At 49.3% G+C, this 26,401-nt stretch overlaps 1 protein-coding gene across 2 annotated transcripts in view; it reads right to left on the reverse strand.

Moving 5' to 3' along the window:
• ASIC2 (acid sensing ion channel subunit 2) overlaps nt 1-26,401 on the reverse strand; it is an 828,796-nt gene that overhangs the window by 51,606 nt on the left and 750,789 nt on the right. For both annotated transcript variants that reach the window (XM_036341928.1, XM_036341927.1), the window contains exons 2-3: nt 21,919-22,069; nt 5,110-5,237 (exon numbers count right to left, since the gene is read on the reverse strand). In XM_036341928.1, coding sequence (XP_036197821.1) covers nt 5,110-5,237; nt 21,919-22,069 — 279 coding nt within the window. The remainder of the gene's footprint in view (nt 1-5,109; nt 5,238-21,918; nt 22,070-26,401) is intronic.

Here is a 26,401-nt window from a genome sequence, read left to right on the forward strand (position 1 = left end):
TTCTTAGGGATCATGCTCTTTGAACAGTATTTGGAAATAGGAAGAGACCTTTGCCAGGCAGACAAGGCAAATAAGGGGTTCTGGGCAGAAGGAACAGTGAGTGCAAATGCACCCAGGCAGACACTCAAGGGTGTGGGGTATTTGGTGGATGGGTCTCCGTTCTGGAATGTAGGGCACACGATGGTCAACCAGAGGGCAGATAATGCGGTTTAAACGGGGCATAGGGCCAGTTTAAACGGGGGATGAGGGTCTCAGAAGCCATTCTAATGGGCTGGCATTTTGGAAATTAGAGTAAACCCGGGAGTGTAAGGGTTTTAGGCAGGGTAGCGATGGGACCACTATGTTGGGGCTGAAGAATGAGCACCAACAAGGAGCATGCCCAGAGCCTCCCTTCTAATGTCAGGGCTGCTCTTTACTCCAGCTCCTGCGAGCAGGGAGCAGGTGCCAAACTCCCAGGTGACAGCTGTGTGCTCGAGGGACACAGGCAGGGCTCCCAGGCTGTTCATGCTGGAGGCCCTTTGAAGTCACTTAACCCAGTCCTCCCATTCTATGGATGGGAAACCTGAGGCCCAGGGTTGTAGTCTGGCTTTCTCCCCACAGACAGACCTGGCTCAAAGCTGAGCCTTGCTACTCCCCTGGCCATGTGACCTCAAGCAAGCTACTTAACTATGTTTCTGTCATCTGGACCGTGGAGGTAACACTATGCCCCTTTCGGGGTTGTGGGGCTAAATGAGATAACGCACGACAGGCGTCTCCGCAGCTTAGTGCCGGGCAGGCAGTGTGCGCTCCGTCAGCAGTAACTTTTTGTCCAGTCTCCGGGGTTCTGCTTCTGCTCCCAGCGCACTACCAATGCCTGTCTCCGGGGGAGCTGGGCCTGGGTTCTCGCAGGGGCTTCTGTAGTGGCTGAGCTAGTCGGGGAGCGACGGGGACATTTCTCAGGTTGCCCACAAAGGCAGGGGCATACCTTGGCTTAAGTGGGGTTAGGGCAAACACTGAGTTTAAAAAGGCAATTTGGACTGGATGACAGAAGAAAATGAGAACATATTGAAAGGAGTGCGTGTGTAATTCTGCACGGGTGGGATGAGTTTCCCACGTGGAAGGACTTTCCATTTGCATAAAGCTCATGACAGGGTTCCTTTAAGTCACCGGTTCCTCCTACGGCTCTCAGTCAGGAGTCAGTTTTCCTAGCACGATTCACAGCGACTTTCCAGGGGAGAGCCTTCTGCTCCCCACAGTCTTGTCACCCCTTCTGACCTCTTTTCAGACTCCCTTGAATTCTGACTTCAAGCAGGAGAATCCTGGAATGGGATCCATGGAGACCCCATAGACTGTGGGATGCACCGTGATCTTTTGTGCCACCAAGAAAGTAAAAGCCCTGCCGGTGGACCTGTGAGATGCAGCTCATTGGGGAACAAGCCCTGGTTTCAGAAACGTTACAACATGAAAAACCAGGCATCTTAGAAGCAATGAAACACAGTGTTTGAGCATCAAGGTGAGCGGGGTAGGCGAGGCCGGTACTCACGGCAGGATGGAAATGTACAAAGGGGGGCAGACCCCCAAATTACACTTGGCTTCCCATTATTTAATTACTGTCTTTTCTTTATGAGAAAAAACACGACTACAAAGGCTCTATGAGGACAGACCCTGGCTCTGCTGTGTTCACCGTGGTGTCCCCATCCCTTCACGCATAATAGGTGCTCAACAAATATTTGCTGAATGAGAAACCAAGCAAAGCCACATTATACAACACAAGGAAAAACCCAGAAAAGAAAATAAATCATTCATCATCGCCCCACTGTGGGTCTTTTGGCTTCTTTCCTTCAAGTCTTATTTCCTATGAATACGCTCTTTCATATACATGTAAACATAACAGATTGTCAGATTTAGCTCCGGGATGTGTTTTTGTATTTCTCTATTAATATGAATGAAATGATCAAATGAGATGATGCGGAAATGCTTTGAAGACTGTAAAATGTTTAACGAAATATATTAGTATTAGTTATAATTACCATGGCAATGCGGATCTGAATGAGGCTGATTTTCTGCGAATATACTTCAAAGCAAATAACAAATTTGCCCTCCGAAGTTGGGAATGTGTCTGCTCCCACCCTCTGTGGGGAGTCCCTGTGCTTCAGACCAGGGAGGGGAAGCGATGGAAGGATTCGTGGAAGTCATCAACTCCACCTTCCCACCCAGCCCAGACATTTCCTTTTACTTATTTATTTATTTACTTATTATTTTTTAATTTATTGAATTGATTGGGGTGACACTGTTCAACACAAACATGGTGGATTTCTACATTACAAGACCTGTATAGAAATGTCTTCAATGTCACTGATGCAGGGGAAATGGGGCTGGGGGAGGGATACGTGCATCTCTCAGGCCAAAGAAATGGCTATTAGCAAAGAGCTTCCTTCTCTCTGACCTTTGACCTTCGCTAGTGGCCAGCCAGAGTGACCCTGTGGGTTCAGAGAATGCTACTCGCCTGCCCTCATGCTGATAGCAATGTGGACAGAGATGTCAGCCTGTTTAAGTCACTCACGACAGGTGTGGCAGTTACAGTGAACAGGCCACAAAATCCGATTAACCTGGGAAACGGGTCAGAAACTCACCTTTAGAGTCAAAGAATCATGCACACGGTGAGTCATTGTCTAAGCCACGCCTGGGTCTTTGAAGGGAGGAGAGCTTGCTCACATAACACGCAGAAGGAGGGACTGACCAAGACTCTCTCCTGGACCAAACTCTAGCCTCAAGGTTGGCCTACAAAGACCTGAACAAACACTACCATGATCTCTGACAGCTCAGAGCTACATCCTGAGGCCAAGCCCTGCCCGCTGCCCCCTCAGAGTCCCCGCCCGAGAAAACTCAAAGCTGCCCAAAGAATGGACTATTTGTCCCTGCCAACCCCTGAAGATGGGCCTCTGTCTCCCTGTGTGTACGGGAGGGTGGGGGCCTAACTTGGATGCATGCCAGCTGGACACTCAGGCGTGTTTCAAGTGGACCGACCTCTCTTCCACACACTCTGTAATGTTTCACTTCCCTGACTGCCATAGTCACCTCTGGACAAATCGAAGTTGAGTTCAGTTCATGCCGAACCCTCTTTCTAGTTGCAATGAGTGCTACTGGTTCAAGTCTGCCCTTGGCGCTTTGACAAGGGCCCAGCTTGGCAGTACTCAGAGGCGGGCTGTCACACCTCGGCTCATCTCTTGGGCTCTGGTGCACCCAGACTGCCCGTGCATCCGCACGCCTCGACTTCTTAGTCTGCATTTTTACTCTTAATTTTTTGTTGCTATTGCTAATCCTTGCTCAAGGATATTTTTTTACATTGATTTTTAGAGATTAGGAGTCGGGGGGAGAGAGAGAAACATTGATGTGAGAGAGACACATTGATTGGTTGCCTCCCACACTCGCCCTGACTGGGGCCAGAAATTGAACCTGCCACCTAGGTACATGCCCTTGACTGGGAATCGAACACTTTAATGCATGGGGCCATGTTCTAATCATTGAACACACTGGCCAGGACTCTCACTCTTTTAAAAAAATCTTTCAATTACTGTTGACAGCCAATATTATATTAGTTTCAGGTGTATAGCACAGAGGTTAGACATTTATATAACGTATGAAGCGATCACCCCCAATAAGTTTGGTACCCACCTGGCACCACACACAGTTATTACAATAGCATTGACTGTATTCCCCAGGCTGTACTTTACATCACCGAGGCTATTTTTCTGACTCAAATCCTCAGCCCTAAACGTGGCTCCCTGCTGTCTGGTTCATGCCCGCCTTCTTTGTCCTTAAGGGGGAGGTTTCCTAGGGACTCAGCTCACTCCCCACCTCGCGCACGCCCTCACACACTCCATTTCTGCTCCCTTCACCCGTCTCAGTCCCTGGGCCTGGAAGGCCCGGCCAACTCCCAGCCTCCTCTGCCCTGGCCTCAAAGCTGCCGCCCACCCCCTCTGTGCTGCCATGGAGGCTGGACTTGGCCTTCAGCAACTGCCCAGGCATTAAGTACACCTGAATCCTACACCATCAAATCCACCCCCCTCCCCCCCCCCAGAGATTCAGAACTATAGCTCGCTTACAGATTTAAACCCAGTTTCTAAGACAGAATACTGTTTTATAAAATGGCTAAAGAACTCTGGTCAGTACTACATAAGAGACAACATTTGAGTTACATTTTAAAAACAAGCTGAACCTGTAAGTTCTACGTGCACCTCTTTGCTGATCATTCCTTCATGTTCTCCTGGATTCTTCCTTTCTGACTCACAACAGCGCTGCCCCCACCACTCACTGCCCTCACTCCTTGCCCCAGGCCTCCCAGGGCGAACTGCCTCATCTGATCTGGTTTAGGACTTCCACTCTCCCGCTTTTATTGCAGGCACACCAGGGACATGAGAAAGAAAGAGTCCGGGCAACTCTCCACAGTCCTGCTTCCCGACTGAGAATTTGTGAACTTCCCCGAGACACTTCCCTTAAAATGGAATTGAGAATTTCCCTTCAAAGATGTGAAACCCATGTCAGACATGAGGCTGGGCCAGTCCTCACTCCGCTGACATGCAGGGTGGATGCAGCAGTCCTGGTTGACTGGGAGGGGCCCTCCCCTGGCACTAAATCCAGAGAGCAGGCAGGAGCCCATCCAAGAGGCTTCCTTCCACTTAATTGTATTACGAGAGTGACACCCCATTCCTTCACCTTTGTGTAGGCAATTTTGAATTATATTAACACAAGTGATGCAACACCAAATCCTGGTTAGCAGTTTCTCAGATCATCTACTATTCCCCCCACCCCTCTCCCAATATTCCCCCACCCAGAATGGTTGGGTATAAAAAAAACCCCAACCAATTCAGTGAAAAAGAAAATAAGCTGGGTTTCCTTCACACCCACTTTTGGGAACTGACATGTGGTTCCTGAGAATTGGGTCATGAAGTTTAGCTGACACCTTCTCCATTTTCAGGGGGAGTCCCTTTACCAACCCCAACTGTCCTCCAGCCTCCTGGTGGATTCAGAACCTTCCAGAAGTGGGAATCCCATTTCTCTTCCTCCTCACCCCTCTGCAGGCGGCCTGAGAGGAGGAGAACCCCTGACCGAGGGAGCCCAGGAACTTACCCTCTGCTCCTGCGTGGCCACGAAAGTCTGGAACCCTGGTGCCACCCCAAAGCCCAGCTCTTGGATGAAAGGCGGCTCAGACTGACTGTGGATCTGAACTTTCACTCCTGCTTCAAACGTCGTTTCCTCTGGAAGAACAAAATGGGACAGAGCCGTGGGTCAGAAACAACAGGTGCTATGGAGCCCTGAGACTGACACGCTCAAAGGGACACTAGAGAGGCCATGTGGCCGGCAGACTAAAAGCCCTCAAAGTTGACCCTCTCCTTATTCCTGGAAACTTGTCAATAGGTTACCTTCCCTGGCACAGGGACAGTGCAGAGATGATGAGTTAGGGATCTTGAGGTGGGAGAGTATCTGGGACTCTCCGTGGGTTCCAGTCTGATCACAGGGTCCTTGCAAGAGGGAGGCAGGAGGAGCAGAGTCAGAGAGAGAATGGGAACACGCTGTGCTACTGGCTCTGAAGATGGAGGGAGGAGCCACAAGCCAAGGGATGTAGGCAGCTTCCAGAAGCTGGAAAAGGGAAGGGATTTTCCCTGGAGCCTCCAGAAGGAATGCAGCCCTGCCAACACCTAGATGCTAGCCTAGAGAAACCCCTTCTGAACTTCTGGCTTCCGGAACTGTCAGACAATAAATTTATATTGTTTGAAGCCCAGAAATCTGCATTTCTGGACATTCTTCTATGGTGTGTTTGAGGCCAAACACATTTGGGCAAGCAGTGATCTAGTCCAGAGAGGGCAACTGACTCGCCCAAGGTCACACAGTGAGCCAAGAGCAGGGCAGGGCTAGAAGCCAGGTCACCTGACTTACAATCCACCACTTTCTACCCCCTGTGGTGTGGTTTATTTCATGCCAGCAGGTGCCCTGCTTCACGGCTCTGGGTTCTGAATGAGGGTTGGAGAAAGGGAACAGGTCTTCACTGTCATATTCCTTCCAGCCCAGCGCCTGGAATGGAGCAGAGCTCAGTAATGGTTGAATGCAGCAAGTAAGTGAGGAGGTGTCCTCAGCTGAGTCTACTGTTTTCTGCCCTTGGACCAGCTATGAGCCTGCTCAAGGTCTGACTGGACACTGGGAAACACCACACCGCACGCTGCCCAGCGACAGGCTCCCTCCCATGTCTCTGCCTCGGGAGGTCTCACCTGCTGAGATGCAGGTGGGCCGCTCACCAAACAACAACAGCGGCGACAACAGTAGCAGTAGCCGGGACTACCCAGACAACTTTTGGGTCTCCATGCCAAATGAGAATGCGGGGCCCCTTCCTAAAACATCACTAAAACATCATGTGTTCAGACAGCCGTAGCAGAACATGCAAGCCTTCTGAGCATGGGGACCTGCGACTATATGGGTCACACATCCAGGAAGCCAGCCCCGCAATAACCCGATTGGTGCTGGACCGAAGTATTCACGTTCTCACATTCCTCTCACCACTAAATGATTCAACACGGAGCTGGCCCGGTGCGGTGAAGGATTTGTTTACACATCAGGAACACCAGGATTCAAAGCCCCGGGGAGCGAGCGAGAGCACAGACAACGGGGAAGTTACCACACACACAGTGTTGGGAACCCTGGTTAATTGGGACCAGGCTGACACCCAGGCAGCTTAGCATGAAAGATGATGTTGAATCAGGAGGAGGGCGGTGGAGCTGGTTCAACCTGCAGAGGCTGGGCCTCTCTTTTGTTTTTCAGGAGCGCGGCCACGGCGGCAGGAGGCGAGGTCTACCTGCGGTGTTTTCTGCTCATGCAGAGAGGCCAGGGCTCTGCGGGGGGAGATGGGGCCCGATGGGCAGAATGCATAATAGGGCAGGGGAAGTACATCGCAATAAAAGAAGCTTAAATCTTTCATCTTTGCAAATTACAGGAAATACGCCGAGGAAATAAACACTGGGGAGAAGTGGGAAGGGAAGCGGCTCGGAAAATCTAGAGAAATTTTCTAGGCTGAGGCAGGGTGGTGCCTGCTACAGAGCAATTTTATGCTGGACGAGGCTGGCTTTGTGACAGTGGCTGGGCTGGCCAGCTTGGAAGGAGACGGTGGGGAGGGAGGCTGGCCGTGTGGTGGTGGGCGTCGTCTGTGCAGGATCGCTTCCGTTTGTCCGTCCCCTGGCCAGTCCTCTCCACTGTGCTCTCCCTGGAAGCCGCTCTGGCAGAGACTGTACTGATGGGCTCCCTCACCCTCTGCTCTGGTTGGGTTCAGTCACTGGTGGCCCAGGTAGGAGACCGGAGTGTGTGTGTGTGTGTGTGTGTGTGTGTGAGAGAGAGAGAGAGAGAGAGAGAGAAAGGGCAGGCCCAGGCCTGGGGTCTATGATTCATGGATGCATGGAATTTTGGAGCTAGGAGAGCCCTTGACACTTTTTAAATTCAACTAATCTCTCATCTTTCAGGGGACAACACTGAGGCTCACAGAGAAGACAGTGGCCACTGGCCACATGACAAGTGGGGGCTGAGCACAGCCCAGGAACCAGGTCCCTTGACCCCTGACCCTCCTTGCCCTTTGCCAGTTGGCTAGAAGAGGCAGTGGTCCCGACGACAAACCAATAAGGCCTCAAGCTGGACAGGGACGGAGGGGGCAGAGTAGTTGAATTTATATTGGGCTTAGCAGCCTGTGCTCTCTCATCTCCGAGTCCAGGGCACTGCTCACTGAGCATGTGGCAGCGACAGTGATAGGGACCGAGGCCCCAGCCCTAGCCCTTGAGAGTCCTTATGGGAAGGGTCTGCCACACGCTGCTCAGGTGGTCAATGAGGGGCCCGTCTTGGTCCCTCATGCTCTCTGGGCTCTTACAGAGAAACCCAAGCGGGCTAAGGTGGGACCTGGGAGGAGGACCAAGGAAATACGGGCTCTGAGAGCACAGCCCTGGGTTTGGTTCACAGCCCACTGCGAAACAGCTGTGTGACTTCGAATACATTATACTGTCTCTCTGAGTCTTAGTGTCCTCTTTGCTAAAATGAAAGTGTGCTATCTCTCTGTTTTCAGCTCTAAAATTCTGTGAGCTGGGGGTCATGCACCAGTCTCCGAACCTCACTGCCTCTCATTTGAATGTCCTGAAAAAGAGATTTCTGAACAAAAGACATGCTGTTCAGCACTCACATCAATCCAGAAGAGGCTGAATTTTCTAAAGGCCACCAAAGAATCCACACATCGCTGCCTGGCTCAAGCTGGGCGATGTGTGTCCTGCCCTCCCTGTCCACCCCTCCCCTGCCAGACAGGCCTAGGTAAGCAGCTTGCCTCGGTAAGAACACCCGGACCCGGGACAGGGATGGGCGCGCTCACGCTTGAATGCCCACAGGTGCCATTCAGACGCCAGGGGAGCTTCTGGAAGAAATAAAATCAACATCGTGTCCCCATGCAGGATGGGATGCAATTATGTCTGTTCCGGGCAGCAGCTCGGTGTAGCTGAGTGTTCCCACCAACAGCTCTTGATCCAGATGTTATCAAATGGCTACGGAAGTTGGGTGAGTGCTGCAAACCCCAGCCCCTCCTGCAGAGCCTCAAAGCACACTAGCATTTTAAAGGCCTTAGGACACACTGCAGCAAAAACATGCTACCCTCCGTTATACCAAGTGCTGCCCAAGGCAACCCTTTTTGTTTTGCTTTGTTTTAATTTTCTTTAAAATATTTTTAAAATTGATTTTAGAGAGGAAGGGAGAGAGAGAGAGAGAGAGAGAGAGAGAGAGAGAGAGAGAGAGAGAGAGATTAACATCAATGAGGAGAGAGGATCATTGATTGGCTGCCTCCTGCAGGCCCCCTACTGGGGATCCAGCCCGAAACCCGGGCATGTGCCCTGACTGGGAATTGAACTGTGACCTCCTGGTTCAAAGGTTGATGCCCAACCACCGGGGCCAGGCTCTGTTTTAATTTTTAAGCAACACTAGCTCTTGGTGGAAAGAGTCAAGAGCCAAATCAGAAGCTATGGATGGAAGCCCGAGTTCCAATACTTCCAATGATAGCCATGGGTCGTGGGAGAGTCATTCAGCGTTCAGAGGCTTGCTTACCACATCTGTTAAATGGGCTACTCTGTTAAATGAAGAACTGCTCTGTCTATGTCCTAAGAGTGTATGGGTAAGGACCAGAAGATAGAATGCAGGCGAAGCACCTTACTGCAGAGTGATGTACTCGTGTTGGGGAAGGGGACAGTTGATATCAGGACTTAGCTATATAACAGAGAAGAGTGGCTACACGTAACACATGCCTCTTAAATAGAATATTTATAAAACATACATTAGTGAAGGCAACCCGGGTGGAGTTGGGTCTGCTCTCATTACAGAAAGATTTATTCCAAGGGTTCTTTAAATGAGTTTCCCTGGTGCATTCAGGCTCAGAGATTATAAATTACTTGTGAAGAAGGCTGATAAGTCCGGGTGGACAACTGGCATGCAGGAGACGCCACCCCTGAAAAGCTGCCAGGGAGAGCCCTGTCTCTGAAATTATAGGAGAAGTTGGTGGATGATTAAGATTCTATTCATAAAAATCCTGTTCACACACACCGGTGGCGGGAATAAGGTATAAATAACCAGATGGCCGAACAGATCGTGTAGATAGATTGCGATGTGATTATAGAATTCAAAACCATTCAAAGCATTACTGAACTCATAGCGACTTCTTGTTACTATTTTCTCAGTCAATGAATATAGAGAAGCATGGCAGTGCTCGTGTGGAGGTGACGTGGGAGAAATATCCAGATGTTAAAAAGTCCTTGTATTTCCAAGGGGTGGAAACAGTGGTTCAGCTTAGAGCTTCCCATGCCAGAATGTGAGCCACCTGGAGACCATTGGTTACAGTGCAGATTCTGGGTGGGGCCTCAGAGTCTGCATTTCTGACAAGCTCCCAGGGGACAACGATGCTGCTGGTTGGAGGACCACTCCGGGTAGAAGGACTCACAGGAGAACATCTGTGTGTTAGCAGAACCCACAAGGGCCGTGGTGATCTGGCCTCTGCCCACCTCGGCAGCCCTGGGGCGCAGCCTGAGATCCAGCCACTGCAGGATGCCCTGGGATGTTCTTGGCCTTCACTTCTGACTCCCCTCCCTCTCCCTGGCATCTTACCTGCCATGGCCTACACCTTCTTTAATTCCCACCACTGCCTAGCCACCTGGGAAAGAGGACTGAGACTAAGAGGAAAGGTCGTCTCCCCACTGAAGCCTCCCCCAAGATACCCTTTCCTTCTTTCCAGAACCTACTATCCCCTCTTTTGTGCTCCATCTATCCTCTGTCTGTCAGAGCACTTAGTGACATTTAATTGTTCACATGTCCCCTGACCAGACTGCAAATGCCTGGTAGTCCTTAGGCACTTTACATGAGGGCTACTGGACCAATGAACATCCATCTGCTACATAAATGGAGCCTCAACATGGTCCCTAGATGGTGAACAATTTGAAAGCCTGGCCTGGGCCTTTTTATCTGTATCCCTGTGTGCCTGGCACACAGTAGGTGCTCTTGGCGACTTACTGGCTAGGCAGACACGAATGCTGAGGTGGGTGTTTCACCCACCTCTGAGATGTTCCCCTCAGCCCTTCACCTGCCTGGCTGGGAGTTTTATTTTTTATTTATTTTTATTTTATTTTTTGTTAATCCTCACCCGAGGATATTTTTCCACCGATTTTTAGAGAGAGTAGAAGGGAGGGGGAGAGACAGAGAGAAACATCACTGTAGAGAGACAAATCGATTGGTTGCCTCCAGCATGCTCCCTGACCAAGGCCAGAGATCAAGCTGCAACCGGTATGTGTCCTTGACTGGAATCGAACCCGGGACACTTTAGTCTGCAGGCTGATGCTCTATCCACTGAGCCAAATCAGCTAAGGCCTGGTTGGGAGTTTTAACTGGAGTACATATATTTTCTGCCTAGCACTTAGTAGGTCTTCTGGAAATGATGCAAGTCAGGTTTCTTCTGGCTGTGCAATGGCTGCTGACTCCAGTGCGGGTTCTGACTTACAGCATCATCTATCCAGGCACCTGTAGAGACCCACCATGCAGCACAGAGGCTGCTCTGCCGCATGGCCCTTGTGCTCAGGACTCTCCAAGTTCAGGTCACAGCCTGCAACTGTACTTCTAGGGAGGCCCTCAGCACCAGGCGTCAAGGCCAGAGTTTTCCCTGAGCAGCAGTTGTTGGAGAAACCATAGCAACCATCCGCATCTGCTCTTGCTGTGATGGGGAAAAGGGAAGGGGCTACCCTTGATAGTTGCTCAGGCCTTCCAGCTACGTGGAAAATTCATGATTATTTTAAATTTAATTTTTACCAAAGCAATACATGTGCATAATTTTACAAGCCAAATGGGCCGCGAGACTGCCAATGACAAAGAGCAGTGCCCTGCTCCAGCTCTCCCCACGCCCCGAGTCCCACTCCTCAGAGGCAGCTGTTCCTTCTGGTATTTCCTTTCAGAGGTTCATGGACATCAACCGCTTGACAGTTATCTCCTGGTTTCTAAAATGTTTATATATTCTCTATTGAAGTCCTACCGTGGATATGAGGATGTAGGCTTCTTACCTGAAGTGTCCCGCCATATTTACGTCCCTTTTACCTTCCTGTACATCATTTTATGACATTTCGTTTAAGTCGGTGTCCAGCTCTTACATGATCATGACTGTGACCATCCCCCCAGCTCTGTGGTAGGTTCTGCTGCTTCTTCCTTTCTTGTGTAACTATTTTGTTTTTACTGTTTCTTTCTCTTTGTGTGGCTTGCGAGGTACCGCGTCACAGCAATGACAAAGAAAAAGTCAAACTCAGAAACAGAGCATAGAAAAATGGTTGCCAGGGGCTGGGGAGAAATAGGGAGAAAGAAGGAGGTAGGGAGAGGCTGGTAAAGGTACAAACTTTCAGTGAGAAAGGGAATAAGACCAGAGGATCTAATGTGAAACGCGTGTCTGTAGCTGCTAACACTGTATTGTATACTTGAAATTTGCTAAGAGAGCAGAACTTAAATGTTCTCATCAAGAACTATATTTGTGAATATATTTAAATATGTTTGAATATTGGAATATATTTGAAACCAAATTCTACCTTCACACTTCATTTGTAGCTTGCTGGATACAGAGTTCTATGTTAGCTCATCCGGGAAATGCAAATGAGATACCACCTCACACCAGTCAGAATGGTTATTATAAAAAGTCAGCTGGTAACATGTGCTGGCGAGGGTGTGGAAGAGGAAACCCTTGTGCACTGGTGGTGGGACTACAAGCTGGTGCAGCAACGATGGAAAACAGTATGGAAATTACTCAAAAACTAAAGACTGATCTACCATATGGCCCAGCAATTCCACTTCTGGATATTGATCCGAAGAAAAGGAAAACACTAATTGGAAAAGATGTATGCACCCCCATGTTCATTGCAGCGTTATTTACAAAAGCCAAGATATGAGAGCAACCTGGGTGTCCACTGGTAGATGAATGGATAAAGAAGATGTGGTATATATACACAGTGAAATATTACACGGCAATAAAAAGGAATGAAACCTTGCCATTTTTTGACAACATGGATGAACTTAGAGGATATTATGCTAAGTGAAGTAAGTCAAACAGGGAAGGACACTTATATGTGGACTATAAGAAGAAAAAACAAATGAACAAACAAACAAAAACATACTCATAGAAACAGAGCAAAGGGATGGTTATCAGAAGGGAGGAGGGTGGAGGAATGGGGGAAAAAGATGAAGGGGCACACAGTCAGTAATACTGTGGTAAGTTTCCATGGTGACAGATGGTTACTAGAATGGGGGAGGGGAGACCACATTGTAAGGTATAAAAATGCTGACTCACTATATTGTACACCTGAAACTAATATAACTAATACAATATATCCCCAACTATACTTAAATAAAAAGTAATTCTAGCCTAGAAAAGCAAGTCCTTTTCCCTTTCCCCCACCTCCAATTTGAAAGCACTAAGCTGTTGTCGTTTGGCTTAAACTCTGTTGGGAAATCCCAGGCTATTCTGATTCTAGATCCTAGGTATGTGATGTGTTTTTTTTTCTTTCCAGAAACTTTTAAGGGTTTCTGCTTATCTCTGTTAGTCTGAATTTTTCAAGGATGCGTCTTAGTCTGATTGTTTTGCTACTTATTGTAGACAGGACTTGTTTCTCCACTTACTGCAGACAGGTGAATTCTTTTGATATGGAAAATCCCGTACTTCAGCTGGGAATTTTTCTTATGTTATTTCTTTGGCAACATCCTCTTCTCCATCTCTCAGTTTTGTTATTCTAGAACTCTTAATGGTAGGAAGTTGGACTTCCTGGATTTACCCTCTCATTTTCATATTTTTTCTCCTCCCATTTTCCATCTGTTTGTCTTACTTTTCAGGAGGTTTCCTCAATTTTAATCCTTCTGTGAGTTTGAAAAAAAACGTTTGCAATCATATTTTTAATTTCAAGTTTTTAAAACTTCTTTTTTGAATGTTACTTTTTCATAGCATCCTATTTTAATAGCTCATGTTTATGGATGCAGTACCATCTCTTATCTCTTGAGAATTTTAATTAAAACAGTTTGATGTTCTTTCTGTTCCCTGCATTTATGTTTTTCATTTACCAAACACACAGTGCCTACTATTATGAAGACACTTTTCTTAGAACTTCACAAATATTAACTCATTTCAATCTTCCTCACAACATTACAGTGCAGATAATAACGTTATTGCCATTTTACGGGTGATGGAAATGAAGCCCAGAGAAGTTAAGTAACTTGCCCAAGGTTACACAGCTGGTAAATTGTATAGTTGGGATTTGAACCCAGGCTCTAGTCTGGCTCTACAGCTCGTGCCATTAACTATTATCTCTGTTTCTTTCTTAAGTGGTTTGTTTTAGTTCCTTTCCCTCAAATGTCTGGCTTTTTGGCTGTCCATAGTGAAGAGGTACTTCAAAGTGGCAGCCATTCCCTGTGTGTGGGAGGACTTACCAAGGGACCGCACTCTGGAGTGAGCTAACCAGGCCGTTTTGTTTGGAGATTCCTGACGGCCATTCTGTGGGGGTCATTTCTCTTGAGCGTGTTAATGTCTCCAGGAAGGGATTCCCCCAGAACCCCACTTGGGGGTGAGGGTACATTAGCCTGGCTGGAGGTCTCCCTACTCAGTAAGCCGAACTTCAGCTCATCTCCCTGTTTTCTGTACGGCATCTCACTCATGCCCTCAACTTGGCCCAGTTTTCCCAAACCCAGAGCCTGTCTGTTTCAATCTTATTTTCAGCTCCAGGTAGAGAGAGATTTGTCCAGCTGCTTTGGGCCATGGGAGGCTATCTGGAGGACTTAACAGCTTCTCTTACGGATTTTAAATTAATCCTCCCCATTTTAACTCCAACTCTCATCCCTATCTTCGGGAGAATCTGATGCCTCCAACCCCTGATCCTTGCTTGAGCTTCTGTGCTGAGAATTGATTGGCTTTAGTTGGTTTCCCAGTGCCGACTGTTATCGTCAGCCTTGTCTGCTCTGTGAGCCAGATACCATCTGCTTTCCATCTTCTACACATTTGCTGACATCTACTGTTATCTCCTCTCCCATCCACGTTGCCCTTAAAAAATGAACGCTTCATTGCCATTTAGGTGGGTTTGGGGAGGGAGCGTCCATAAACACCGATGTCCAACCCACCACGTTCAACCAGAAGTCTAGACCCTCAACCTCCCCGAGGCTCTGGAGCTCAGCAGACCCGTCATGGGCTCCCTTCACCATCCGGGGAGAAGGGAAAGATGCTGCGAGGTGGTCTCCGTGAGGTACACAGCCACAGAACCAACCAACTCCGCTTGCATCCCAATAACTTCCGTCTACCCAATGGCTTTCACACTGGGATCCTGGGAGCCTGGGCTTTTCCTCAGGGGATGTCCACAGCCACCACAGTGAACATGGAGAACACAGCGAACATGGAGAAATCAAACTGGGCTCCCACCTCCAATTGAACTGGAGTGGCTCCGCCTTCTTCTGTTTTATACACTGAGGCTGTGCTAAAGTGTTTGTTCAACACAAGGATTCCGCTATTGCAAAAAGCAAAAACAAAACACAGAACAAAATAAGAAAAGAACATCAACAGGCCTATCATTACAGGCCATTCTCTCTTCAGAGGTGTCACTGAACCTTTTCTTCCCCTGAGCTACTTTCACGGGAGTGCCTTCACAATCACATTTTGAACATGAAAGGAATGTAGTGAGAGGAGAATTGCCTTTGGGTTCCCTAGTGGATTTTCCGCTTGGCTCCACTACTTAACGAGGTGTGTGTTCTTAGAAAGCTTATGCAACCTCTCTGGGCTCCAGTTTCTCTGTCTTTCAAGGGATTGTAACCCTTGACAGCAGGGTAATTGGGAGGATTCATGGGACAGAATATTCACGGCACACAGTAGCTCCTCATTAAAGTTAGTGTCTCCCTCATCCTGGCCCCATCAGTGTGCATAGAAATCTTTTTCTCTCTCAACAAAACATATATTTATTAACTTGGTGTATGTAAGAGAGCCAGACATCTAAGATATCTAACTTCTAGAGCATGTGATTTAGTAAAAGGGGAGAGATAAGAGAAAATAAGTAAATCATATGGTATACTTGAAGGTGACACATGCCATAGAACAGATGAAGAGAGGTGAGGAGTGGGGTGGAGTGCAATTTTAAATAAGGCGGTCAAGGTAGGCCTCACGGAGCAAAGACTTGATGGAGATGAGGCAATTAGCCACATGGGTCTGAGCGAAGAGAATTCTAGGTGGAAGGAATGGAGAATGCAGATGTCTTACAGTGACAGAGTTCCTGGAATGTCCCAGAAGCCACAGGGAAGCCAGTGTGGCTAGACCCAAGTGAACAAGGGGATGAAATAGGAGGTGATGAGGCAGAGGAGAATATACGGATATATACTTCTATTAGAGCATAGAGACTCTCAAAAGTCACACCTTTGTTCAAACATATAATAGCAAATTTTTCTACAATATTAGGATTTGGAGAAAACAAGGAGATAATATTTGATAAAAATATATTTTGCCAAGGAGTGAATGAAGGATAGAGGGAGATGAGAAAGGGAGGGGCCCTATTGGAGCCTATCTATCCAGAAATTGAGTTCACTAAAGAGCTCCCTGTACAGGACCTGGGCAGGCAACTCAATTGGTTAGAGCACCGGGAAGATACACCAAGGTTTCGGGTTCAATCCCTGGTCAGGAACACATAGAAGAATCAACCAATGAATGCATAAATTAGTAAAACTACAAATCAATGTTTCTTTCTCTCTAAAAATTAATTAAACAAAGAAAAAAAAAAGAAGTCTATTAAAAAAATAGAGCTCCCTGTACACCGATTCTAGTTTCCTCAGGTGTAACCCACTCTCACCCTCACCCCAATTCCTACCTCCCCCAGCATGGCCATTCGTGAGACAATCTCTTGGAAACTCCTTCCAGCTACCATCTCCCCAGCTTCCTTAGGGCTCCCATGTCCTTCTATGAACTCACTGCCTGGTCACTGATTGGTCCAGGGGCGGGCATCAGACTGAGCTGGGCCAATGATTCCCTCCCCTGTTTGCTTGTTTGTTTGTTTTTTAATAGGGATCAGAGAGAGACTCAGAACAGTCTCTTGCTGGTGGTAGGGTGTGTAAAATGTAAAACTACTGGGAACCATGTGTGAAAAAAAAAAGTGTGAAAAAAGCCTGTCTCTGGTGAGAGAGAAAGGAAGGGATTCAGAGAGAGGAGAGGCCAGAGAAGGGGGGAGAGATGGGAGGGGGCCTGAGCCTTCCGTTCCAGTTGTTTCAGAATTTGCCTCCGTGCCCTCCCGCTGTTTGGTTGTTGAAGTTTGCCTTGGATTCTGGAGCAACACAATTCCTTTTATGCCTAAACTCCTTTGAATCTGGTTTCTCTCATGCGCATCCTAGACAACCCACTGCCAAAGGGTCTTTGAAGTTTCTCCGAGGCATCGAGGCATCGACACAGAGTTTCACTTTTAACAACCTCCCACCTGCCTTCGGTTTAATTTCCTTTAGGAAATGCTGGCCATGAAAGCCACATGTCCACAGTCTGGGACAGCTTTTCGATCCTTTTTCTATTTTATGAGCTTCTCCACGAGAACAGAGGCTTTCGCTCTAAGGCATCTGGGAAATAAGTGCGGCGTGCAATCCTGCTATCTGGGACGCGTCATGGGAGTGTGTGAAAGCCTTCCTGCAACGCATACCCGTGTTTACCTTGTCTGACCAGAGTTTCCCGGGGCTTTTTCATTCTCGGAGCATGTGCTATCCCAAAGGCCTGCCTTCCCACAGGGCCCGCCTGGGGGCACCCTGACTAGGCCCGCGTGTGACCGAGCCCGCCTTCTTTAAAAGGGCATATTCCCAGGGTGCCCTGCACAAGGAGGTTTGACCAAGGGGCATCCTAGTGCCGGATGCTGTCAGCCCAGAGAAAAGGACACTTTTGATAATTTTCATAGTCGCTCCCTCTATTCGCTAAGCATGAGCCCATTGGGCTGGGTCAACCCCATGAGGGTGCCTTTTCCTAATCTACCTATGGGTGCCCAAGGTCCCTTCTATGTCAGGATTACACCCAGAGGGGTGGTTCCCCCGCTGCCTCCTTAAATTGCGGAGAGATGAAGCTGTCCACGAGGCAAGGCGAGAATTAGCAGAAACTGCTTTGAGCAGATGACGCCCAGATGTTGAGGTGGTTTAGGCCCCCCATTACAGCTGTGAGACATTGGCGATGCTCTCTGCCTCTGGGGCCGTGTGACTGTCCCCCCAGCTACGGGTTGTCATGATCATGCTTCTCCTGTCCACACGTGGCCGAGAGCTCGCCTTTGGTCCTTCAGCCATCTTGTCAAGGGGACGGGTTCTGTTTGCTTTATTGATCTCTACTTTATGGATGAGGCAACTGAGGCTCATTCCCGCATCCTCGGCCACACCGAGAGCAACGGGAGAGCTGCAGGTGGATCCCGGGTCTGTCTCTCTGATGCTACTTTCCCGACCCACGACCCTGCCTCGGTCACCAAGCCCTATGTGGCCACTCCCTCCATAGACACATTTCCAATAATTTCCTCTCTATCACCACCCCAACATCTCCTGTGAGGACTTAGGCTCCTTTCTCCGGGGATTGCGAGGAGGTAGGAATGCCAAAGAACCAAGATATCATCTGTGGGGCTATGCAGCCTGGCGGGCAGGACGGGGCCTGCCTCCTGTGTCAAAGGTGGGCTAGGCCTGGCCGTGTCACCAACCTTGGGAGCAGGACTCACTTTTTTTTTTTTTTAATTAAATCTTTATTGTTCAGATTATTACATTTGTTCCTCTTTTTCCCCCCCCATAACTCCCCTCCATCCAGTTCCCGCCCCACCCTCCGCCCTCACTCCCCACCCACTGTCCTCATCCATAGGTGCACGATTTTTGACTAGTCTCTTCCCGCATCTCCCACACCCTTTCCCCCCCCAAGAATAGTCAGTCCATTCCCTTTCTATGTCCCTGATTCTATTATAATCACCAGTTCATTCTGTTCATCAGATTATTTATTCACTTGATTCTTAGATTCACTTGTTGATAGATGCATATTTGTTGTTCATAATTTGTATCTTTACCTTTTTCTTCCTCTTCCTCTTCTTAAAGGATACCTTTCAGCATTTCATATAATCCTGGTTTGGTGGTGATGAACTCCTTTAGCTTTTTCTTATCTGTGAAGCTCTTTATCTGACCTTCAATTCTGAATGATAGCTTTGCTGGATAAAGTAATCTTGGTTGTAGGTTCTTGGTATTCATCACTTTGAATATTTCTTGCCACTCCCTTCTGGCCTGCAAAGTTTCTGTTGAGAAATCAGCTGACAGTCGTATGGGTATTCCCTTGTAGGTAACTGAGTTTCTTTCTCTTGCTGCTTTTAAGATTCTCTCTTTATCTTTTGCTCTTGGCATTTTAATTATGATGTGTCTTGGTGTGGTCCTCTTTGGATTCCTTTTGTTTGGGGTTCTCCACGCTTCTTGGACCTGTAAGTCCATTTCTTTCACCAGGTGGGGGAAGTTTTCTGTCATTATTTCTTCAAATAGGTTTTCAATATCTTGCTCTCTCTCATCTTCTGGCACCCCTATAATTCTGATGTTGGTACGCGTGAAGCTGTCCCAGAGGCTCCTTACACTATCCTCGCATTTTTGGATTCTTTTTTCATTTTGCTTTTCCGGTTGGGTGTTTTTTGCTTCCTCGCATTTCAAATCATTGACTTGATTCTTGCGCTCCTCTGTTCTGCTGTCGGGAGTCTGTATAATATTCGTTATTTCAGTCCGTGTATGCTTAATTTCTAGTTGGTTCCCCAGTATAACATTGAGGGTCTCATTAGTTTTCTTGTAGATCTCATTAAGTTTATCAGTGGCTTCTAAACAGTTCTTGAGAGACCTTAAAAGTGTGGTTCTGAACTCTATATCTTCCATTGACAATTTTGTCCTGTTTCTTTGTCTCCGCATTTTGTTATGCTTCCTTGGTGCACCCCCTAGTGGTCTTTGTGCGCAGTCCTACAGTTAAACCTTGACTGTTGTAGCTAATACCAGGGAGGGTTTGACCTCCAGACCAAGTGGCTATGAGAATCAGCTGTGTCAGCAGTGAGAGAACTTCTGTCCTTTAGGGAGGTGCTAATCTGGCGTTTGCCTGAGGATATCCGGCAAATGCCTCTGTGCAGGGCTTGGGCGGGGCGGGTCGCACAGGATCAACAGGGTGGGCCGGAGAGAGCAGTTATGGCGGCTCTCAGTCCTGTCCCCCAGGGGCTCTGCCTCTCTGAGTCCCAGCACCCGCTGCAAAGCTCGGAGAGAAAGCTGCACTCGCTCTGACCGAAGCCAGACAGTCCCGCTTCTCCCGTTTGAGTCTGGGTCCCTAAAGACTCGCCTGTATCTGGAGCACAGAGTCTGCGACTCCCTCCCGATTGAAAACGCCAACCGCGCCCTCTGCCGCCAGCCCGCTCCGCGCACTCCGCACCTCAGAATTTGACTTCAGCACTGCGCCTCCTCTGAGTGTCCGTATGCATTTCTCTTTCCTCCTAGTTGTAGGACTTCCACTCAGCCAGCGTTCCTGTGGTTCGGGGTGATGTCCGTTCCGTCTTTTAGTTTCACTTTTGAAGTAGTTGTTCAAAGCAGCAAACTCCGGCGCTAACCTATGCCGCCATCTTGGTTCTCCAGGACTCACTTTTATGTCCTCATCTCTCTCCCTTTCCACAGGAAATTTAATAAGCAAATAAGTTCTGGTATTTACAAGGCAGGGTCTCTCTCTGGACCAGGATCCAGCTCCCAGGACCCAGGGCTCTCAGACACAGGCTGGCCTCCGGGATGTTCTGGAGAGCCGGGCTCCGCTGGTCGGCAGTCAGAGCATAGTGGGAACACACACTTTCATCCCCCTTCCGGAGGGGAGGGGCACTGCATGTAGAAGAGTGGGCGGTATGGACTATGTGCCCCTGAGCAACAGCAGGTGGGGTTTGGAGGCCTGGAGCAAGGGGGAGCTGCCAGGAGGTGTTATTGGAATGACGTGTGTGGTGGCCATTGTACCTTTCAGTGGGAGGAGCAGGAGAACTAACCAGTGTGAGGTGAGTGGCCACACTCAGCTCTCCCCAGCAGGGCGCTCAAGCGAGGATGCCGGGAGGAAGGGAGAGCATGGTGGTGGAGAGAGAGCTCAGAGCTTGTGGCCAGTGAGCCCTGGGGTGGGAGCCTTTGCTGCCTCAGAAGCCTGGAAGGCCTGGGCATGGCGAGGGCTGAGCCTCACAATGGGAAGGATCGGCTGCAGGAACACAGGTTGGGGGCTGCGGGAAGTGAGGCCTGGGCTGCTTGGCCTCCATGCTCCCCCCTACTCCTCAGCTCCAACCTGAGGGCCCAGGCCTTCCTCCTGCTGGAGGCTTCTCTCCCCTCCACCTTCCCTGTGGCCCCTCCTCAGGCCCATCCCATGAGCCCCTACCCCACCCCTAACCTTTATGCCCTGAACACACCATCAGTCTTATTTGGGTCTCTTGCATCCATAGTACCCCTGGGCACCTCTTTATTTTCTCCACCTGGTGGAATTCCAGGTGAGGCCAGCATCCCTGGGCTACTGGCTGCATCACTCCATCTCTGCTTCTGCCTTCACATCGCCCTCTCCTCTGTCTACACCCCTCTTATGAGAACCCAGGACAATCCCAAGACCCTGTTCAGAAGCAGCATGCACTAGGATGCTTTCCCTGAACCTTCCTCTCCTCCCCCACCCCTCCCACCTCCCCCGTCCAGGCGGAGGCCACAGCACCAGCAATACTGGGGTCACAATGGACTACAATAGTGTGTCTCCTCTTCCAGTTTGTGATTAAGGACTCATTCTTTTTCACCTTCATGTCCTGACTTTGGTGCAAAGCCTGAGGTAGTATATATGGTAAATGAATTTGTTGAAAAAATAAATGAATAAAGCTTTGAAACCTATACACACACAGGCCCCCAGGGGTTCCCACAGGTGTGGTGCCGGGCCCCTGAGTCCCTAACCTTTAGATGTCCAACACTGCACAGCCCCTCCACCTTCCTCCAGGGAAAGAAGCCTGCTTTCTTTCCCATTGGGCCTCCTGGCTGGGTCGGGAAATCCAGTATGACTGGGAGAAGGAGGGGCTGCTCTATCCCTTCCTCTTCCTGAAATCAAGCCAGTCACCTCCCAACCATACTTGTTGATTCAAACCTTCCTCAATGCCCCTTCCCAACACCACTTCTCACCCTACCAGCTTCCCAACACTCCCATCATCTACCCCTCTCCCATCTGGTGAAATCCAAAGAAACTCATCCCAGCCCATGCCAGGGGCATCCCTACCTCTCACCGGCATGCCACCAACCCCTTGGCAGAGATCAATCCCTCATATGTGGGCCGAGACAGCCCACCTGAAGCAAACCAGTCTTTCAAAGTCCTGCTCCCCTCCGCCATCCCCCATGTGCCCAGCTCACCTGTCTCTCCCCAGATGGGCAGGTACTCATCTTGCTGAATGTCCAGCATGATCTCCAGCCCGTTGCCTGTCCCCCCCTTGACCGTGGTGAGCAGAGGTTTGCCATCCTCGCCTGAGTTAAACATGTAACACTTCCCATATTTTGTAAACACCTGAAGGAGAGAAGAGAGAGAGAGAGAGAGAAGCACATGGGTGACTTCAGGCTGGGCTCCAGAGACAGGTAGACCCCAGAAATCCAACAACAGGCCAGAGTCCCCACAGCCCATCACAATCAACCCGTCAGGGACCAAGGATTCCTCGCCCTGACTAATGGCCTGACTTTTGCCACATGGGATTCTGGCATGAAAGTACAAAGCTGGACACCCTCTGGGTTTGTGGCAATGGGATCTGCTCTCTTCTCCCTCTGAATGGTCCTTCTGTCCACATGTTGGTCAGCTCTTAACCTTCCAGTCTGCACCTCTGGCCCTGAGAGCTTTCCTGGGCTCCAGACACACTGATCCCACTGCCTAATAAGCATGACCTGCGGGGGACCACAGACCCTGGACACTCACAGGTCCCAGTGGGAAGAAATCTTCCTCAGGCTCCCCCCACAGCCATGGTCCCCCCGCATTTTTATTCCCGGAAACAGCACCACTACCTGCCAAGGGGTCATATCCTCTTCCTCCCTGCCTGGCTTTTTCTGTCACATGCATGTGGCCCTACTATGAGCAAGGATTTGGGGATGGCAAAGAAGCACAAGCCCTACCACCCGCCTTCACAGTCTACAGGAAGGGTCAGCGAGATGACAGATTCCTCATGTTCCTCCGCTGTACGAAATGGCTCCGAGTCCCTCCCTGGCAGGTGAACTATTTCAAAACAGACAGGCCCTACTCGCTCGGCTCCGTGGTGGAGACAGGCGGAACACGATTTTTCAAAGAGCTGAGCTTTATCATCATTACCGTATGTAGCCAGTGAACTTGGCCAACGAACTTGTCCCCCAGAGAGATGCTCTTAGGGATCGCTATGATGAATGGACGAGAGCGTCTTACAGTGAGCACGTCCACCGCCAGGCTGAACACATCCAGAGTGACATCAGGGGTGCGCCAACAGAGGTTTCCTTTGTAGACCCACCAATAACCTCTTTGGTTCCAAAACTGTTCATAATACGAATTTTCCTGTCTATCTAATGGGATTTGTAAGTAGAAGTACACTGCAGTTTAGCACCAGATCACTGGAAATCCTAGCCCCCACTCCCTCTCCATTTGCCACTTGAACTTCAGAACACCTGGCTGGGGTTAGAATATGCTGTCTACTTCTGGAGTCACCTGTGCTCCAGGCCCTGCTACAGACATGCTGTGTGGCACTGATAAAAAAATCAACCCTCGTTGAGCTTCCGAGGGTGAGGACAAGGTATGAGAGCTAAAAGGGGACTCAGAGATGATCTTACCTACCCGCCTGACTTCACAGGTAAGGAAATGGAGGCCTGGAAAAGACAGAGTGACCTGCCCAAGGCTATGCAGCAAGGACGTATCCATCTGGGACATGGACTCCTAGTTCAACCCGATCCTGCCTTTATACCAGCCTCCCTCAGTTTCCCCACTTGCAAGAGGAGATGGAGGATCTGGGGCATTGCTACCTTCAGTGGATCACTGCCTGAGTGCCTGCTCTGTGCCGGGCACTGGGCTGGCTGCATCAACGCCTCATGAATCAGTCTTTCCCTGTAGAGGAGGGAGCAGACAGGTCCTTGGTGCCCCTTTCCAGGCCTGGCGCTCATCCTGGGCCCAGGTGGCAGCTCCTGCAGCGGCCTCAGTGTCAGTCCCATCTTTCCTGCTCCCTGCTCCTGGGGGCGGGTGCTGGGGCAAATGCACAAAGTTGCCAGGTGTGGACTGACGCAGAAGACAGCCTGGTGAGGGATGGTGGCAACCAGAGTGGCAGGGCAGGGAGCTCGAGGGTGACGGCAGCCATGTCTGAGAGACGGCTGGGGACAATCTACAACAGCCAAGTTCCTTATCAAGTCAGGACCGCCATAAAGAGGCCTAACACCCTTCGGTGGCTTCCTGGTGCATTAAAGATAAAGGCCCAAATCCTCACTGGGCCTCCCAGGGCTCAGCAGGGGCTCCCTCTCTCTCCTCTCTCATGTGTCACACACACACGGGCTTCTTCAGCTCCTGGGATGTGCAGCCAGCTCACCCCCCACGGGCCCTTCCTATATACAGTCTCTTCTGCCTAGAGTGTTCTCCCCACACCCTTTGCCTGACCAACTTGTGTCAAGCCTTGGATTAAATGCCACATCCCCAGAGACACCCAGCCCCTGCTCCCAGCCTCCATTTAAACTGGGCTTCTTGTATACAACCTCGTACCCTTGCTTTTTTCCTTTAGAGTAACATATCAAAGTACGCAACTGATTATTAGTTGGACGTGTCTTACACTGAACTATAAGCTTCTAGAGCAGTGATGGCGAACCTATGACACGCGAACTCATTTTTTTGGTTGATTTTCCTTTGTTAAATGGCATTTAAATATATAAAATAAATATTAAAAATATAAGCCTTTGTTTTACTATGGTTGCAAATATCAAAAAATTTCTATATGTGACATGGCACCAGAGTTAAGTTAGGGTTTTTCAAAATGCTGACATGCCGAGCTCAAAAGGTTCGCCATCACTGTCCTAGAGAGCAGGGACTGTGTCTGTTTTGTCACATGAACGAATGAATGGGCTCCAAGGTGCTGCTACACCCCATCCTCTTGCCCACCCCTGGGAGGAGCCCTTTGGTGCTGGCCAGCCGGCTGGCCTGGTTCTGGCGGGAGCTCAGGCTGACACCTCCTCTCCCTTCCTCTGCTCTGGCCTTCTCAGCTTCCCACTTAATTTTACCGAAGTATTTTCCTTGTGCTTCTCTGTGAAGGTGTTAGAGGAAATGATCCTTTCAGGAACTAAAGACAGTTTACCTTGGTAGGGGCAGGAGAAGGGGCTCAGACCCAGCAGGGCACCCTCACCTGGCCCCCCTGCCCGCCCGCTGAGCCCTCTGTTCCACCCGGCTTTTCTGAGAGGATTCTTTTCCTCTCTGTTCAACATCAAAGGCCCGAGGGCTATTGACGCGCAGTGCAGTTTTGCTATAAACTTGGGACACGATGCAGCTCTCGTCCCCATCTCAGGGCATAATAATGTGTAAGAATAACACGCGCCTGGAATTTATGCCTTATCACCACCAGCCAAGACCTGCCAATCTCCCGAGCCCATCTCTGCGCCCCGGGTTGCTAACAGATCAGTCGTGGCTGGCGGGGCTGGGTTTGCAGGGCGGCTAAGAGTCTAGAATTGCTCTTAGTTGGATAGATTGGTAAGAATTCATGGTGCATGTTTCCAACCTGGATGTTTAGAGGTGATGGGGGGATCCTGAGATAAAATGGGGGGATCGCCATTGCTAACATTTTGCAGGGCAGGTGACAATTTAGAGACGAATGGCCCCATGAAGTTGAGGGAAAGAAATGGACAATCCCTGAGCCTCTGCTTTTCCTCATCTGCAAATTGGGCACGATGATCTTGCCATGTGGGTGTAGGGCCTAAATGAGAGAATGAAAGTAGATTTGTTAGGAAGATTACACAACAGATATCTTTACTAGTTATGAACCCATACTCGGGGTGGGGGGTGGAGTTACTGTTTCTCCTTCTCAGCGGAAGACAGATACATTTTTTGGGTGATGGGGGAAGGTCAGAGATGAAGTAAAGAATGAGGGGGATTGTCCCATGTGCTTATGTCTCCACAGTAGCAAGCTCCTCTTGAAATAGTTAGAGGGGATGAAAACCACCGGGTGCCGCTGATGGCTTAACTATATATATAAAAGGCTAATATGCAAAGTGTCCCCTCGGGAGTTTTACTGGGAGACCAGGAGTTTGCTTGCTCGCTGTGACGTGCGCTGACCACCAGGGGGCGGTGTGGAACGAAGGAAGGCCCTGGCCGGCAGCCAGAAGGCCCTGATCGGCCCTGATTGCCAGCAGGGCCTAGGGACTCTACCAGTGCAAGAATTTCCTGCACTGGGCCTCTAATTCCTTAATAATGTTAAGTCTGTTGCTAGAAGACCAGGGTAGCCAATGAGATCTGGGGACCATGGAGTTCTGTAGAAGGGAGATGCATTGATGCTTACACGTCATTTTGAAAATCTATATTTAAATCCCAACAACCAAATTGCATCTACTTATGGGTATAGTGGATAGATACCCCCAATCTGAAACTGACCCATTTAAGTCAAAGAGCATTGTATGTGGGGACAGGGAGAGGGTCTCGCTGCCTTCCAGTAGCTCTTCAAGTAGGTCTTAAGTCACCGACTGGCTCTGCTGCTCTCCCTGGACTGCCATTCACTTTATATTTGCTGTCACTAATTTGTGCAACAGCCCTGTCAGGTTGTTATCATCACTCCCATTTTACAGATGAGAAAACTGAGGCCCCGAAAGGCTGAGCCAGGTCACGGAGCTGATAAGTGGAGAATCCAGGGTAAATCCATCTTTGCCT

The sequence above is a fragment of the Myotis myotis genome, unplaced genomic scaffold, assembly GCF_014108235.1.
Source record: "Myotis myotis isolate mMyoMyo1 unplaced genomic scaffold, mMyoMyo1.p scaffold_m19_p_17, whole genome shotgun sequence".
NCBI lineage: Eukaryota > Metazoa > Chordata > Mammalia > Chiroptera > Vespertilionidae > Myotis > Myotis myotis.